This window comes from Cavia porcellus, unplaced genomic scaffold, assembly GCF_034190915.1.
Source record: "Cavia porcellus strain 051 isolate PalLab524CR breed Dunkin Hartley unplaced genomic scaffold, mCavPor4.1 scaffold_30, whole genome shotgun sequence".
NCBI classification, from domain to species: Eukaryota; Metazoa; Chordata; class Mammalia; order Rodentia; family Caviidae; genus Cavia; species Cavia porcellus.
This window is the reverse complement of record NW_026947513.1, coordinates 27834910-27852297: the sequence shown is the minus strand read 5'-3', so window position 1 is coordinate 27852297 and position 17388 is coordinate 27834910. Positions and strand designations below refer to the sequence as shown.

The 17388-nt window shown below is 41.4% G+C and overlaps 1 protein-coding gene across 10 annotated transcripts in view; it reads left to right on the top strand.

Moving 5' to 3' along the window:
- Fryl (FRY like transcription coactivator) overlaps window positions 1-17388 on the top strand; it is a 245919-nt gene that overhangs the window by 183490 nt on the left and 45041 nt on the right. For all 10 annotated transcript variants that reach the window (XM_063240342.1, XM_063240343.1, XM_063240344.1 and 7 more), the window contains 11 exons: window positions 505-659; window positions 954-1053; window positions 2005-2173; window positions 6366-6625; window positions 6971-7111; window positions 10309-10477; window positions 11909-11993; window positions 12434-12546; window positions 13580-13730; window positions 14404-14507; window positions 15768-15953. In XM_063240342.1, the coding sequence (XP_063096412.1) occupies window positions 505-659; window positions 954-1053; window positions 2005-2173; window positions 6366-6625; window positions 6971-7111; window positions 10309-10477; window positions 11909-11993; window positions 12434-12546; window positions 13580-13730; window positions 14404-14507; window positions 15768-15953 (1633 nt within the window). The remainder of the gene's footprint in view (window positions 1-504; window positions 660-953; window positions 1054-2004; window positions 2174-6365; window positions 6626-6970; window positions 7112-10308; window positions 10478-11908; window positions 11994-12433; window positions 12547-13579; window positions 13731-14403; window positions 14508-15767; window positions 15954-17388) is intronic.

Sequence of the window (17388 nt, the reverse complement as noted above, 5' to 3'; positions counted from 1 at the left end):
TTTAAGTAAAATATTAGTATAGAATAGGAACTCTATGGAAGAAATGTTATTTTTTAATTAATTTCAGTTTTTGGACTACAATTAATTCTTTCTTTCCCTTCACGTTCTTGTCAGCCTTATTTTCTGCTATTTACACACCCAGACTTCACAACTTAAATACAACGTACATTTTTCTGTGCAATAATTTTTCTGTTGGGTTATCACAAGTAAGAGTAAAACTTGCTAAAAAATAATTGGAGAGGTTAACAACTCATTTTCTGAAAGCACCTGCTTCATACTCATCAGCCACCTTTGGGGCTCTTGGATGAGAAGGTGGTGTTACCGAAACATCTCATAAAAAGACAAAGGCCATGCATAGTTTATCTACATGGTTTTCTCTGCTGGCCGAATAAACTGAGAAGGAGTTGAACAAAAAGAGACTCCACCGCATTATGTTAACAAGAATCACTGTGGTAAAAATGCAGGGGACCCGACAGTGAAGTAACGTGAGCTTTGCCTCCCCAGGTTCATCAGTTGGGCTGTGAAGCAGTCACATTGCTGCTGGAGCTGAACCCGGATCAGAGCAACCTGCTGTACTGGGCTGTGGATCGCTGCTACACGGGTTCCAGGAGGGTGGCCGCTGGCTGCTTCAAAGCCATAGCCAACGTGTTCCAGAACAGGTACTCGAGACAGCCACTCCCACACCTCACTTTGGGTTCTCCTCTTAAACACATTTTTCTCATTTGAGTTTAGAAATGCTGAGAAATCCATAATTTCTTTCCTTAAGCTCTGGTGGATTTTAGCCAATAAGGTTCATAATAAGCGTGGATCAATTGTACCGGATGCCTTAAAAAAAAAAAGTCACCCTCTGCTTAGAAGATGCATGCAGTCTTGCTCTTTGTGTGTCTGTTTATTCACTGATGTGGAGGTCTTTAAACATTTTTATTTACCTAATGTGTGGAATTTATCCCTAGGGATTATCAGTGTGACACAGTGATGCTCCTAAACCTGATACTGTTTAAAGCAGCTGACTCTTCCAGAAGTATCTATGAAGTTGCTATGCAACTTCTACAGGTTGGTAAACAGATGTTAATTAAAATAGTTTTTTTACTGAGGATTTACTGGAGGCTAATATTTTATTCTTACCACTAAAGTATATTAACATTTAGCTTTATTTTTAATAATGAAGTGTGGTGCCATATTCTGATTATCATTGGAAATAGAAAAAGTAATATAGATGTTTAAATCTATAGTATGAACTATTCAGAAGTTTATTGTGGAAAGCTTATATTCGTATATGTATATATGAAAGTATTTACAGGTATTCACTGATTAGGACTGATGTGTGCAAGTAACTATTTCTATGTAGCAGATGAAAGAGAATAATGTGAGTTGAATATTTTGAGAGTTGTGTGAAAAATAATTCACTTATTTATGACACACTGATACCCTTACGTTAACTAATATGAGATTGAGAGCAGATTATATTGCAGTACACAATATTCAGGTAGTTCAGAAAAGAGCAAGGTTCTTAATCTTAATTAAGATCTAAAAGTAAGATTCAAATGGAGCCTGACCTTTCTAAAGGCCGTGAATAGTAAGGTAGGGCTGTCTTAGGAATGATATCCTAATGCCTTTATTTAGCAAAACAGCTCTATTCAGTGTGATATCAGAGGGAGTTTTAGTTAGTATTCCATATTTAGTCTGTGCTAAGATCCACTTGACTTTGTTTGGTTTTGTTTTGTTTCCCCCCTACATTGGTATAGTCGTGTTTTGAACTGGGAAGTAAATCTTTTTCAGGCAGTTACACTGTAGGTTACTGAAATTATCTTCAGACTATTTTGCTAACCCACACCATTGGCAAGCTTTTTTTTAACATAGAAATTAACATATTTTATAATATACACAAACACATAAACTTTAAGCTGGAGTATTTCTTGGGGAAAGATGCTTTTCTAAATCATAGCTGAACTTGCGGGGACCCTTAAAATGTGAACACAAGTTGATGGGATTACATTCCTTTAGATCCTGGAACCGAAGATGTTTCGCTATGCTCACAAATTGGAGGTTCAGAGAACAGACGGGGTGCTCAGCCAGCTGTCTCCTCTGCCGCATCTGTATTCTGCTTCGTATTACCAGTTGTCGGAGGAATTAGCAAGGGCCTATCCTGAGCTCACTCTGGCCATCTTCTCAGGTATGACCCCTGAACTGGTTAGTTTGTCTTTTTGCATAATTTCTTTTAAAAAGCCATTTTTGGATTTTTTTTTTTTTTAAAGGCTTTAGGAAAAGAAAAAAAAAAGCTTTAGGGTCTTGCTGTATAACCCAGACTTGCCTTCAGCTGATGATCCTCCTGCCTCAGCCTCCCAAGTGTCAGTGTTACAGGCATGGGCCATCACGCCGAGCTTAGAAAACTTCAAGAGATTAAATTAGAGGCTGATTCAAGGCAAAATGTGTCTTCAGTTAAGATAATTTTTTCCTTTTTTAAATAACTCGTAATGCTGTTCTTTCTGATATTCCAATTTCTTACTGATGGCATCTTCTAGGATTTTACTACTGGCCCTTCCTTCTCATCCAACTCTAGCCAAAAGAAAAAAGGAAAAAATAAAACAAAAGGAAGAATGGACGACTTCATGTATAATTTAAGTATTTCTCCAGTAGGTATAGAACTTCCTGGGTGTGTTTTATTTTCTACACTGGGCTGCGGGTTAGCAACAGAGATGGCAAGGGATGAAGAGGTTGTTCCGTAAATGGAACCTGAATCCTCTGATCATAGAGCTGGTCATGCAGTGTTTTGAACAAAATTATTTTTAGGATCCCACTTTGCTTTCTGATCCTGCTAACTTCCCTTGAAACTAAAGAATACAGTATTCCCATTAGGGCTTTTTAGATGCCAGAACATCAAGACTGTCAGGAAAGTAGTTATATCTGTCTTTACAGGACTCAGATTTAGGAGAATTTTAGAATCCATCTAGTACCACCTCCTGCCCTGTGAAAGTGCTATTGGGAATTTCTATATGGTCCCTTAGCTCAAAGATACTTGAATTTTCAGCTCGTCAACTGCAGCAGGCTCTTGTTGCAATCCAAGGACTAGACATGCACCAAAACTGTCACCAGAGAATTACAGTTCTGCCTTGGACAGTTTCCTTTACTTAGGCTCAGAGCATAATGCCTTCAGTCACGCCAGTCATCTTTTCATGGATAGTTTCTTATTCCCAGTTGACCTAAGGGGTGGGGGAGACCAACTGCACTTCTCCCTGCATTCAGTTGTGAAAAGCAGTTTTCCTGTTTGATTTGTTCTGGTCAGTGGAGCTTCCTTTTCCCCAGCTTTCATACCGTTGACAGCCCTCCAAGATGGACATGGATGGTCGTCAACACAAAATAGTGATCGCCATAAAGGCCAGCTTTACTGTGGCAGTCACTTTCCTGTGACTGGGACAAAATACTCAGCACTCATATCTGAAAGGCGAGGTTTATTTTGGCTCACGGTTTCAGACCACGGTCATGATTCTGGGCAGAGGACAGCTGCTCGGCTCAGGACAGGCAGGCAGCAGGAGGGAAGGGAGGAGCTGGGGGCAGGGAGACACCTTCCAGGCATGCCCCTGGTGACCACCTCCAGCTGGCCCTGCCTCCAACAGCACATTTAGTTACTGAACTCCTCAATGGATGAGTCCACTGATGAGTACAGCTCCCGTCCAAGTCCAGTCACCTTCCAAACACGTGAGCCTTGTGGGAGATGTTTTAGATTTAAACCATGACCCAAGGTTTCTCGAAGGGGCTCCTGTCAGAGAACAGAGGGCTCTAGCAGGGCCTCCACCGTCCTGGAGTTGGGCAGATGCCCACTGTACGGGTACAGGCCTGCCCACAGTCAGTCTCCTTGTCACATTTCCTCCAATTCTGTCTTCAGTTCTCTCTTGTGCTCAGCATCTGCTAATTTTAAATCTTGCTTAATATTCCTTCCAAACCAAAACATACTCTCTAGATGTGAAAGAATACTATGCTCACCTAATCCCACTCATTGTAATTTTCACTTGTTCCTGAGGCCAGAGGAGGGCAGTGTTCCTAGAGATGATACTGTAGAGGGACAGACATCCTCATAAACTGTGTCCTCTATAAAATGGGCCCGCTCCTCCCTTCCTTTGGCACTAATGCCATGGCCATGGTCTTTAAATGTCAGCAGCGCCCAGCTCTTCCCATCTTTTTCTCCTCCACACCACTCCTGCCCCGCCCTGCCCGCTGCCTTGCGTTGGGCAGTGTGCCCTGCCGTGTTCTCAGCCTTTGTGCCTGCCGTGGACGCACCCAGGTGGCCTTCAGGCTCCACTGGGGTCAGTTCTTCTTCTCTGTTCAATCTGATCTCTTCTAGTCTTTAATCTCTGTGCTACTTTGCATAGCAGTTGATACTCGTTTTCTGATGTTTCTGTAAATTCTGGGCTTTCTTGATTTCCAGAAACTTCCTACTTCCTGAGTTTTCTTCTGTGGACTATGTGTTATGTGTCTCTCTGGTGGATTCTTTCCTTCTGTTGACTTAAGTGTTAGTGTTCCCGGAGTTCCAGCCTGGGCCTCCTCCTCAAGTGACCCTGTCCCCTTGAAAGAGGTCAAGAGTGCCATGGCCGCAGCTCCCACGCACACTGCTCCTCGGTCAGGATCTCTTCGTTCCCTGCTTTGCGAGCTGCAGGTCTAATATTTCATACCAGAGGTAATAAGCTTGTGTGTTCCGGAAAGGTGTTTTTTAAAAAAGGATGGAGTTGAACATAACTGAAATTAGGTGCGCTGCACATACCTGTGGTCGCAGACTCGGTGGTTCAGGTGAGAGGATTGCTTGAGACCCGCCGGGCGATACAGCAAGACCCTGTCTCAAGGGAGGGGGAGAGACTGAGCACTTCCTCCACGTTATATTGGGTTTGCACAGTAACCCCATGGGGTAGCTCCTTGTGTGTGTGTGTGTGTGTGTGTGTGTGTGTAGCTGGGAGATGAAACCTCGGGTTGTGCTATGCCAAGCCCAGTTCACACTCACTCCTCTTCCACATGTTCCCTTGTAATGAATGGTAAATAAGTTTGAGGCTAAGTAGGGGAAAAGGGGCAGAGAGAAATGAGGTTTTTATTTAAATGATTTGGGCAGTTAAATGGTGCAGAAAGACTTGTAGGCACAGGGATTGTTGGCCTAGTGTTTGACTCCTCTAACAATGGTGATTTCATCACTGCTTTGTCAAGAGCATTAAAGGACAAGAGTGTTAAAGTAACTCATCATAGGAGTTTCCCCTAAGTGGAATTTTTAAAAAGTGAGAGTCATACAGAGTCCATTTGAGTTAATCCATGTGTAAACCTTGCAGTTACTTAAGTACAAGCTGTTGTAAGACAGATCTCTAGAAAGTCTTTTCTTGCACAAGTATAATTCTGTAGCCTCTAAACAATGATCTCCCTCGTCCCTCAATTCATTATAATCAGTATTATATAAAGGTACAGTATGAAGATATTTTTCTCAATTTCACTATTTTAGATACTGTGCATCATATAACTGGAGTCGTACAGTGTCTTCGTTGTGTTTTTGTTTTGGTACTGGGAATGGAGCGCACAGCCTCGCGCCTGTCAGGCGGGCGCTTCAGGGTGTTCATTTTGGGACCGGCTTGTTTCTCTTAGCATCATGTCTTCGGGGCTCATGTGGCAGGGTTTTCTCTTCTGTGGGCTGCTGCAGAGTGTTTCCCAGTGTGCGGAGTCACATTTTGCTTCTCCATTCATTCATTCGTCAGTTGACATTTGAGTTACTTCCACCTTTGTGTCCTGTGAAGAGTGTTTCTGTGCACAAGGATGTACGGACAGCAGTTTGAGTTTCTGCTTTCTCTTCTTTCACACATACACTCAAAAGTGCAGTTGCGGGTGGTTTGGGGGATCTGTTATAATTTGGGGGCAACTCCGCTGTTGCATTCTGTATGCACCATTTTACAGTGCCACCCACAGTGTACAAACATTTGACTGCCACAGTTACTTTAAGCAAAGTTAGTAGTGTTATTTCCATTAGCTGTTACTATTCATTGCTGTCACTGAGGTAAAATTTATAAAAGGAAAAATAGCAGTCATAATAGTTAAATAAATAAATCCCAGCTTTTTTTTTTTTAATCTCCCTGATGCTGCCTTTTCTCAGTACTGGGGTCTGACCTCCCTCCGAGCCTCACCCCCAGCCCTTCCCTGTGTTTTTTATTTGGAGACAGGAGTCCGATTATGTTGTCCAAGCTGGGCTCAAGCTTGCCCTTGCACCTCCCCGAGTGCCGAGGTAACAGGCATGTGCCACTCGGCCTGGCCTGGCTGCCTCTTGCAGCAGGTGATGAAATTAATTATAGGCCAGAGGAAACCAAAATTACATCTGTTCTCTTCTTTGGTTTGGTTTTAATTAGAGATAAGCCAGAGAATCCAGACAGCTCACCCGGCGGGGCGGCAGGTCATGCTGCACTACCTGCTGCCCTGGATGAACAACATCGAGCTGGTGGACTTCAAGCCTTTGCCCACGGCCAGGCGCCACGAGGAAGACGAGGACGACTCCTTAAAAGATCGCGAACTTATGGTGACCAGCAGGCGCTGGCTGCGGGGAGAAGGCTGGGGGTCCCCGCAAGCCACCGCGATGGTCTTGAACAATCTGATGTACATGACAGCAAAGGTAAAGTGTCAGCATTTTGTATTCATATTGTTGCTACACAGAATTCTAGAGTTAGGGGAAGGACGCCTGGTTAAAAACAGATGCAGAGACTAGAGAATCCTTTGAGAACAAGTAAAAATGGATGATGAATCCTCCCAACAGCTCATCAGACACATCTTTCCCCTTAACTATCATGTGTGATTAGTGATATTGCTGTTCAGGCTCATTGAACACTCATTTTTCTAAGGTGTGGGAGAGATTACAGGTGTCTGTAAAACTGTTAGATTTTCTAGTACTTCGTGGCGTGGCGCATTAGGTTTCTGCTGTGCTGTTGTACTGAAGTCTCTGTCATGTGTGCTCGTGTAGTACGGCGATGAGCTGGCCTGGTCGGAGGTGGAGAACGTGTGGACCACGCTTGCAGATGGCTGGCCAAAGAACCTGAAAATTATTTTGCACTTTTTGATCAGCATCTGTGGGGTGAATAGTGAACCAAGCCTCTTGCCTTACGTATGTATTCAAGTTCATTTAACTTTTGAAAAATGTGTTTACCAGATGTCTTACTGTGCCAGAGTGTGGGCAGCAGTCACACACACACACACACACACACACCCTGGAGGCAAGCAAGGGCCAGACTGTGCATAGTCAAGAAATAGCATCTGCACTGACTCATTCAGTCAGTGTGATTTAGTCTAGATACTGCAGGGAAGGTACTGATCTAGGCACTACATTGGGCATGCCTATGATGGATGGATACAGATTTTATTCTTTGAGTCTGTGTCTAGTTTAGTGAGTAACTCAGTGAGTTAATAAAGTACAGTTGTGATAAAGGCTACAAAGGAAAATTGCTGGGTACCGACAGTGAGTAACCAAGGAACACAGCTGTCTGGAAGAAAGGGAGATGACAGTTGAGAGACAGCGACACTGACATGGAAACCAGCAGTCTGGGGACATGTACGCATGTATGTTAGAGTTTCTGCTAGATGGCAGCTGGCATTGTGGTATTGGAGCCCTCAGGGAATAGGCGCTTAGGGAGAGAGCACAGGAAGGGATAGAGGAAGAGTACATAAAAGTCAGGGTCTGATGCTTTGCCTTTGGAGGGATGGAGGGACAATAGTTAAATCCATCCAATTTAAGAGACCACTCTGTAGGGGCTGGGGATTTAGCTCAGCGGCATAAGCACCTGCCTTGCAAGCAGGCGGTCGTGAGTTCAATCCCTGGTACCGATAAAAAAGAAAAAGAAAAAAAAAATGTAACAAAAAAAAAAAAAAGAGAGACCACTCTGTGCCAGGCTTGGTGACACGCCTGTAATCCCAGCAGACTGGGAGACTGAGGCAGGAGGAATGCAAATATGTGCCCAGCCAGGGCACCGGAGTGACTTAGCAAGACTCTACCTCAAAATAAAAAGGGCCAGGGATGGAGCGCAGAGCCAAGTGGCCCGGGTTCAGTCTCTGGTATCAGGTGGGGACACCTACTGTCCAAACATGAGGGTGACATTGAAGGTACATACACAGGCCTACCCGCATGTGCCTCTACAGACGTCACTCACATGGCTGCACCTCCCAAAAGTGTACTCCCTGGATTAGTTCTTGAAAGCGTTGCTCTCAGGGTTCTTACAGACCCTACTTTAAACAGCCCACAGAGCATGGCTTCAGCCACCATTCCCCAAGTTTACTTGGAAGATTCATTCTCAAGACGTGTCTCAGGATGGGTGTTCTTTGAAGGGGCACTGAGAGAAGGAGGGCTGGGGTACATCCCCCCCGCCCAGCCACATGACCCTGCAGTGCTCTAGCCATTTGCCTGCCGCACTCTGTCAGGCCATCTGCCCTTCAACCTTGCCGACTTCCCTGCAGCCTTCTCTCATCAGGCATTCCTACCGCAGGGCCTTTGTATTTCCTTTGCTTCTCTTTCCCAACAGCCACACTGCCTGCTCCCAGGCTCCTCAGGGCTTCCCTGGAGTGTTGGTTCTCCCTGAGATCTCCCCTGCCCGTCCTGGCTACCACTGCACCTCACTTGTCCCACGGGCACACGCCATTCCCTTTCCCCTGCTTCGATGACCTTCCTGGCACTTCTGTTTGCCTCTGTGCATTAGCTTTCACCCAGCAGACTGTAAGCTACTACAAAGAGGATGGATTACAGACAGATGGATTGTTACTGTGCCTGGTGCTGAGAATAACACCTGGCACACCAAAGGCATCGCATAATTAGATGAATGAATGCGTTGGGGCTGGAACTAGAAAAAAAGCGTGATAAGCAGTCTTTCATTTTCACTAAAGGAATTTTGGAGAATAGCTGTTTTTCTATTGAAATTTAAGGAATATTCATTTGTCAAAGATTTAAAAGTAATGTTTTAATGTTACTAGTAATCATTTCTTAGTATTTGTGTAACATTTGCTTTAGGTCAGGCATGGTAAAAGCACATCCTCTACATTATTTCATTATATTCTCAGACTGTATCTGTAAGTTTGGTAAAACTACTGCAGTTTTACAAATTAATCGAACAATGCAAAGAAGGATAATTTCCTGAAAGCCATGTAGCCATGTGGCCATAACCCTGTGTCTAGGAGAGCTGGAATTCTACCCCGCCTGCTTCACAAAGTCAGGAAAAGTTTCTTGGAGAAGGGGAAGAAGCAGAGGACGTGATAGTTGGCTAGACACAGGGCTGGCGCCCATTCAGGGACCCTCCGTCAGGCAGAGAGAAGGAACGAGGCAGCGTGCTCACCGCGTGTGCACAGGAGACTGAGGCCGAGCCCCAGGGGATGCAGACAGGACCAGCCAGCCAAAGAGCTCCTGGGGCCCATCTTCAGCTCTGAACACATGTGTCACCTGGGGATCTTGATTTGGAGGCAAAGGTGGAGCCCAAGTTTCTTTATTTCTAGCAAGTTCTAGATGATGAGGCCTGTGCTGCTAGGGCAGGATTTTGAGTAGCAAGGTTTATGTGGGGATTAAAGAAGAGTCGGGTGCTTTATAAGTTGTCTCAATAGCACATGTCACTAAAGCATAATCTGTGCTACAAAATCATGGGGTTTCTTCTACTTAGCAAGCCAACTCCTTGCCCTAGTCATTTTGAAAGTGCTTGACAAATTTTAACCCATTTAGTCTTCTCAACAGCTATATGAAGTGGATGCTGTTAGTGTCCCCATTTTGCAGATAGGAAAACTTAAGAGTGACTTTGCAGGTGACCCAGTACTGGTTACATCCACACCCCAACCGAGGCAGTGTGGCTTGGGTTCCGGCCGAGTTCCAGTTCTTTGCTATTAATGATGCTCTCAACTGGTGGGCTCCGTGGAGAGAGTGAGGCAGAATTTAAAAATCCTGGGTTTGAAACCGGCTAACTTTAAGATCAGACAAATCTTGTAGAATGATGTTAATCAGAAGCTTTTCCCATTAATAAAGAAACTTTAGAGACAAGCAAAATTTTTTGTACTTTATTTAAAAAAATAAGTAAAGGAAGTGTATGAAGTTGTGAAAACTATGAAACAGTATATTCAATTCATCCCTATTAGAGCGGATGCTGAGCTGGAGAGAAGACAGTACTTTACTGTAAACTGATCAGTGTCTCAGAGCTGGTCAGGACCTGTCCACAGTTAGATTGTGCTGATTTGTCTTCCACTTAAAAGTTAAGCTTTCTGTGATCAAATGTGTCTCAAGGCAAAGTTCTGCGATAAAAATGTTGCTCCTTTTCTGAACGCCTTCTTCCGTAACAGGTAAAGAAAGTTATCGTTTATTTGGGTAGAGACAAAACGATGCAGTTACTAGAAGAGCTGGTGAGTGAGCTCCAGCTGACGGACCCCGTCTGCTCCGGCGTCACCCACATGGACAATCCCCCCTACTACCGCATCACTTCGAGCTACAAAATCCCTTCTGTCACCTCAGGTGAGGCTCCCTGCAAGTCAAGAGGGACTGTTGACCTAAAGGTTCATTTCAGCAAGGATTTGTGGCTTCCAGGAGCCTCACTGAGCGAACAAAAGCAAATTTGAATCTTGTATGGTAATTTGAGTAGGTTCCGGGCAATGATCATATGAATAAAGAAGCGTAGGAAATCTTAAGTGTTCTAAATGTTACAGAAAGAACATTTATGTACATATCCAGAAGTAGAATGTAAGTTTATATATTGTCATTACAGTGAATGCATTTTTAAGTAAATGTAATTAGATTTAGATAAATAATTTTTTAAAAAACTTGATTTGGAAAATGACTACTTGCTGAAATTATTTTTGTAATTTCATGTTATTATTTTGTAATTCCATATTATAATTTTTGTAATTCCATATTAAATTAATTTTTATAATTATTTGGATATGTCGTATACAAAAGACAAAAGTCTTTTTGTTCTAAATGGACAAATTATATAGATTTACGGAGTAGAAGTGGTATGCTTTATTAATACAATGTGGAATAATTAAATCAGGTAATTAACATAGGCACTATGACAAATACTTATAAAATTACATTATTTTGAGTTGAAGAAACTGTGTCCCTCAGGGAAAAATTTCCAGTGAAAATCAGTATAATGTCTAGGCTACTGCAGTTGATATTTCTAGGAAACTGTCACTGTTTTTGTAAAATGCTTTAAACATGTCAAAAACATTATATAATTAGAAATAATTTGAAGTATTTTTTTTGTTAACTATTTTTATTCTTTAGCCTTTTTGTTCTTTCTGGGTGAATTCTAACACTTCTGTTTAATTTTTTGTATCTGCTACTGTGTTTTTTGGGGTTTTTTTTTTTGTTTGTATTTCATGGTTGGACTCTCTTTTTCTGTATCTGATAAAGTTACTGTTTTCCTCTACCAGCAGAAGCTCCTATTTTCTCTAACTTACTATTTTTCCAGTCTGTGTAGAATCTTTCCTTGAAACTCCACCGAAAGTTGTCTTCATAAGGAAAGAGCATACACACGGATGAGTGCTATGTGTAGATATGGAACTGGGCCCTTTGCTAAAGGATGACTTTGGTCATGCTGCAATCCGTGGGCCTTTTCTCCTGAAATAATCCAGTTTCCCAGAGAAGACTCTCCTGCCTGCGGCAGCAGATCCATCTGTGATTTCCTGCGCAGGCGCACAGTCTCAGCCCCTGAAAGCCCGAGGGCGTAGGAACCTGTCTTGATAGCACCCATCACTCTTTGCCCATCTGTTGTCTAGCATCAAACATTGTTACTGCTGTCTCCTTTCCCTCCTGGTCCTTATGAGTATGTTCCTTTTAACAAACCGCTTTGCTTTCCTTTCAGTGAAGTTTTAACTGAAGTTTTTTTGTCTTTATTGTTGTTTTAAATTAACAGGGTCTCTTTTTTTTTTTTTTTGATGACAGGAACCACTTCCAGTAGCAATACAATGGTAGCTCCCCCAGATGGCAGCTCTGATAACAAGCCCTTAAAGGAGAGCCTGGAAGAGAAGTGAGCCTTCTGTTCTTCATTAGCCTTTCGGCTTGCACCACACTGATCATCATCAGAATACACGATTATTTCTAGCCAGGCATGGTGGTACACACCTGTAATCCCAGTACTTGGGAGGCTGAGGCAGGAGGATTACTGTGAATTCAAGGCCAGCTTGGGCTACATAATGAAACCCTATCTCAAAAAAAGAAAGAAAAAAAGAATTTATTCTGCCTGTTTTATATGAAATAAGTTTCATCAGAATATCTATTTAAGGGAAATCTGTAGGTGCAAATGACTGACTAAAAGTTAAAACTTTTGGATTATAAGAAATTATATCTCATAGTAAACACTGGTTGATATTATATGTAAAGTGCACTTTTGTAGACATAGATAGCAACACACAAAGTACAGGAGCCACTTCATTGTGAAGGTGATTAACAATCTCTTCATCTCCACAGCTATGCACACCTAGACATCTACAGTGGACTCAACAGCCATTTAAATCGCCAGCATCACAGACTAGAATCCAGATACAGCAGCAGCTCCGGAGGATCTTACGAAGAAGAAAAAAGTAATAAATTCCGAGTGTTTCTAAGAGCTATAATGATGAGATGCCTTGTTATTTATATTAAAGTGAATAAGTATATTTTTCCAGTAAACTATTTTAAGAAAAGAATATTTAACTGCTATGAGAGGTGTTCCAATATAATCTGAAATGTCTTGATTAGGGAGTGATTTTAATTAGCACCATTGAACAGGAGAAAAATTTTTTAAGACAAAGTTTCCCTATAGAGAATTCAAAAGGAACATAGAATTGGTTCTCAAGAAGCACCATAGAGCAAACACTGGACATAGGCAGTTTACTGAGCAAGATTGCTTGCCTGTGTGGATTTGCATTCTGCTGAAAATGTTCCCTCTTGAACTTGCAAAGTAAATATCTACCTGACTTTCACTCTTAACATTAAGGTAGTGTAAGACAGAAGCCTTCAGACTCAGAAGGGACCCTGGAGATGATCTGATCCAATTTCCTCAGATTGTGCATGGTGGAACTGAGGTCCAGAGAGGTTAAGTGACTCACCCATGTCACACAGAATACACATTTCCTGGTACAGCTTTTTAAACTACTCTGTAGCCCCACTGTAGTAGGTGGGTTTATGTTGGCCCTGATTCAGGACATTTAGAACTGAACAACTTACCAAAAGGCCCTCTTTACAGAGCAGCTTCACTTGCAACTAGGCCATCAAATGGAGAATCTTAAGGAAGTACCAACATAATTTTGCTTTGATGTAAAGAATGGATTGCTGTGAGTTCGAGGCCAGCCTGGGCTATATAGTGAGTTCAAGCCCAGCATGAATTATATAGTGAGACCCTGACTCGAAAGGAAAAAAAAACAGAAACAGGATGAAAGCTTTTTCTCTTCTTCTCTCTGGTTTGCCTAATTTGATATTTGTACCAAGGTCTGTGCAGCAAACATGTATTCCAATAGTGGGAAGTTACTTTTGTAATCACTTTCCAATGCTATAAACACTTGGTGTCTTACTAGAGTTTGCGTATATTGGCAGAAATTAGATGGTGTAGAAAATGAGATCATTTTATCTTGATAGGTGATTCAATGCCACTTTATTCTAATTGGCGACTGAAAGTGATGGAGCATAACCAAGGAGAGCCACTGCCCTTCCCACCAGCTGGAGGCTGCTGGTCACCACTGGTGGATTACGTGCCTGAAACGTCATCACCTGGATTACCTCTTCACAGGTGGACCGGAGCATCATTCCTACTTCCTACGAGCCGGGTTGCTGCTGAACACTCAGCTTTCTTGGTGCTATCTGACAACACAGAATAGAAGCTGTCTTCTTTATTAAGATACTTACAACCAACTAGAGCAACACATTTAGATTTTAAGAAACCTAAAAACTGAATGTCCTAAACTGTCCAAAACTAGTATTGTGAAATTAATTCTGCTGCTCCTTTTCTGGGTGTCTGGCATAGTTACTTGACCTTTCTGGGACCCAGTTACTACATCTAAAAAACATTCCTTTTTTGTAGTCAGTGCTGTAAATATTTTCAAACTAAAATATAATGAATTCTACTGAATAAAATCACAATAGAATTACAGGATTGCTTCAAGATGTCTCAATGCATCAAACATGTATTGAACACCTACTTTGTGGCAGGCGGGATGCTAAGTTTTAAGGTTGAAAGTCAAAGAAAATGTGGCCTTTGACTTCAGGGAGCACCAGGCCTGTAGGTTTTGTTCTAAAGCTGTCCCTTTAACCGTTTCTTCACTGCATTTGTTTTTCCCCTTTTTTCACTAAGAAGCTGTATTTTTCCATGACAAACAGTGTTAAAGTCTTTGAGTACGGTACAGAACTTTCTCTAGTCTTCCTCTGATCTCGTGAAACATTATTAATACTCTTATTTGTCATAGGTGTAACATAGCAGTGATCCTTCTGACTGATCTGATCATTGATCACAGCGTAAAGGTGGAATGGGGAAGCTACCTCCATCTTCTGCTTCATGCAATTTTTATAGGTAACACGTTCTAACGTCTAATTCCTTCAATTTTATGTTTTTATGAATTAAAGGCATTTTGTTTTTAAGGAAATTTTTAGGCTGGGCATAGTGGCACAGATTTAGCAATCCCAACACTAAAGGAGGTTAAGGAAGGAGGAGTGCAACTTTGAGCACAACCTGAGCAACCTGGTAACTACGTGAGACCATGTCTTAAAATGAAAAAATAAATACATAAAAAGGATGCCAGGGATATAGCCCAGTGTGAGAGTAAAATTAACTTACCTATGGGATTGGAAACTTTCAGAATAAATGAGAAATTGAAATAGGTTCTAAGTGTTTCTTGAATGAACTGGACTTTGAAACTCCATGAGCTCTGTGGCCCATGCGGTTCCATCGTGTCTCCTGTGTGCTTGGTGCTCTGTGATTAGCTTCCTGGAGCAAGTCACAGAGCCACCTTCTCACATTTTCCTGCTATAAACACTGTGTATATAATTCCATTCCTTTGGTAATCACATCTACATCCTGTTACATGCCAGCACAACAAACACAGTTAGCTTTTTTAAAAATGCATTTATTCCTAAAATTGTATGACAGTAACAATTCCCAAAAGATCATTAAATGTATATATGAAACACATTTAAAATTTATCTTCATTTCCCTAATGTAATAGGACAGTAAGCTGTTGTAAAAGTATAAAATAATGCTAGACCTTTTTTTTGGCAGGGGGTTACCAGGGATCGAACTCATGATCTCACACTTGCCAAGCAGGCACTTGTGCCACTAAGCTAAATCCTCAGCCCCAAGACCATTTTTTAAAAATTCTGTATCATATTCCATGAAATATTTGTACATAGTGGGCATTTGGTATTAATGGGTTCCAAATTGGTGGATTCAACTAACGAAGATTTGAAAATATTCTGGAAAAATAAGCCTTATGCCTGTAGTAAACATGTACAGACTTTTGTTTGATTCTGTCTTCGTTTGGGTCATTGTTCCTTAACAATACAGTGTAAAACCATTGACATCCTATTTACACTGTATTAGGTGCTAAGTTTTCTAGTGATGACCTAGGGTATACAGGAGAACGTGGCTGGGTTGGATGTAAATACTGCCTTTCAGCACTTTACATAAGGGACTCAAGTGTCACAGACTTGGGTATCTGCAGTGGGAGGTGGGGCTAATCCTCTGGGAATGACTAGAATTTTTTAATACTGCTTGTTAGCATGCGTAGTCCTTATTGGGCCTAACTGATGGTGATTTTTCTCGTATCCTTTTCAGGGTTTGACCACTGCCACCCTGAGGTGTATGAACATTGTAAACGCCTGCTTCTGCACTTACTAATAGTGATGGGACCCAACAGTAACATCCGAACTGTTGCTTCTGTCCTTCTCAGGAACAAGGAGTTTAATGAGCCCAGGGTGCTTACAGTCAAACAAATTGCACACTTAGATTACACTTTCACAGGTATTAAAAGCATAACTGTTCATTAGTTTGGATTCTTGCACCAGGGAAACTCAACTAAATAAAGGCTGAAATACCAGAGTCCACTTGGAAAATGTATTACATGAAGTGCCACTTACATTTTTACAAATCAGTTAAAGAATGCATTACACTGAGAATAGTTGAGCCTATATTGCCCTTAAAAATCTTGACACACAAATTTTAAATTTCCCATTTCATATACGTAAGTTGAAGATAAAGATTGCTTAATTTATTGTGAAAAAGGTGGTTTTAAATTAGATTCTTCTTACAAGATCTGTAAATTGACAAAATTGGGTATTTGAAATTTTTTATTCATTTGACTGTGTTTGTTACATTTAAAATATTATGATCCAGGACCAGCCATAGTGCTGTACACCTATAATTTGAGCACTTGGGAGGCTGAGGCAAGAGGATCGCCACAAGATTGAGGCCAGCCTGGCCTACACAGTAAGTTCAAGGCCAGCCTAAAGTAACTAAATAAAATGAGCTGGCCATTGTGGTGCACATCTATAATCCCAGCACTCAGGAGGATATGGGGATCAGGGTGAGTTTGAGGCCAGCTTGGGTTAACAATGACTTCAAGGCCAGCCTGGACTACGTAATGGAATACTCAAACAAAAAAAAAAAAAAAAAGAAAGGAAAGAAGGAAGAAAAGAAAAGGACTGGCAGGTGTTAAATATTTTGAAGTAATGAAGTCTAAATTAATGGAAATTTAATATAAAACTTATTTCATTGTCAATATTTTTTACCTTGAAAGTGATACTAGCTTCTTTCCTAACAGCCCTAACCTATTCATTCCTCTCATTAGTACCATCAGGTTAATAACAGATGACCTATATAATTAGTTTTAGAAATTGAAATAAAGCTACATTTTTTCTAATCCAGTGTCAGATATGGAATTAATAAATTTTTTCAGTTACTTAATTTTTTTTTTTTTGATACTTGGGATCAAACTCACAACCTCAAACTTGCCAGGCAAGCACTTGTGCTGCTGAGCTAAATCCCCAGCCCCATTCAGTTACTTAATTTAAACCCTTTTATTTACTTAAAATTAGCTAGCTAGTAAGAAAAGAATTATTAGGCCGTTTCTTAGTGGGGTTTTTTTTGCTTATTTTTGCCTTACTAGAGATTGAACCCAGGGCCTCCTGCAATGTACTAGCTTTCCAAAACAGTGGTTAAAAGAACACAGAGCTTGGCATGGTGGCACTTCCCAGTAATCCCAGCATGCAGACCAAAGCAAGAGGATCACTATTTGGAGGCCGGCCAGGGCTAGAGGAAAGAGTATCTCAAAAAACGAAAACAAGACAGAATAAAGTATACTGTTTTGTTTTGTTCTTTTTTTTAATGTTAAAGCACCTTTATTCAAAATTTCCTAATTTTTTGTTTGTTTTTAAAGTTTCCTTTTGCCATTTTGCAA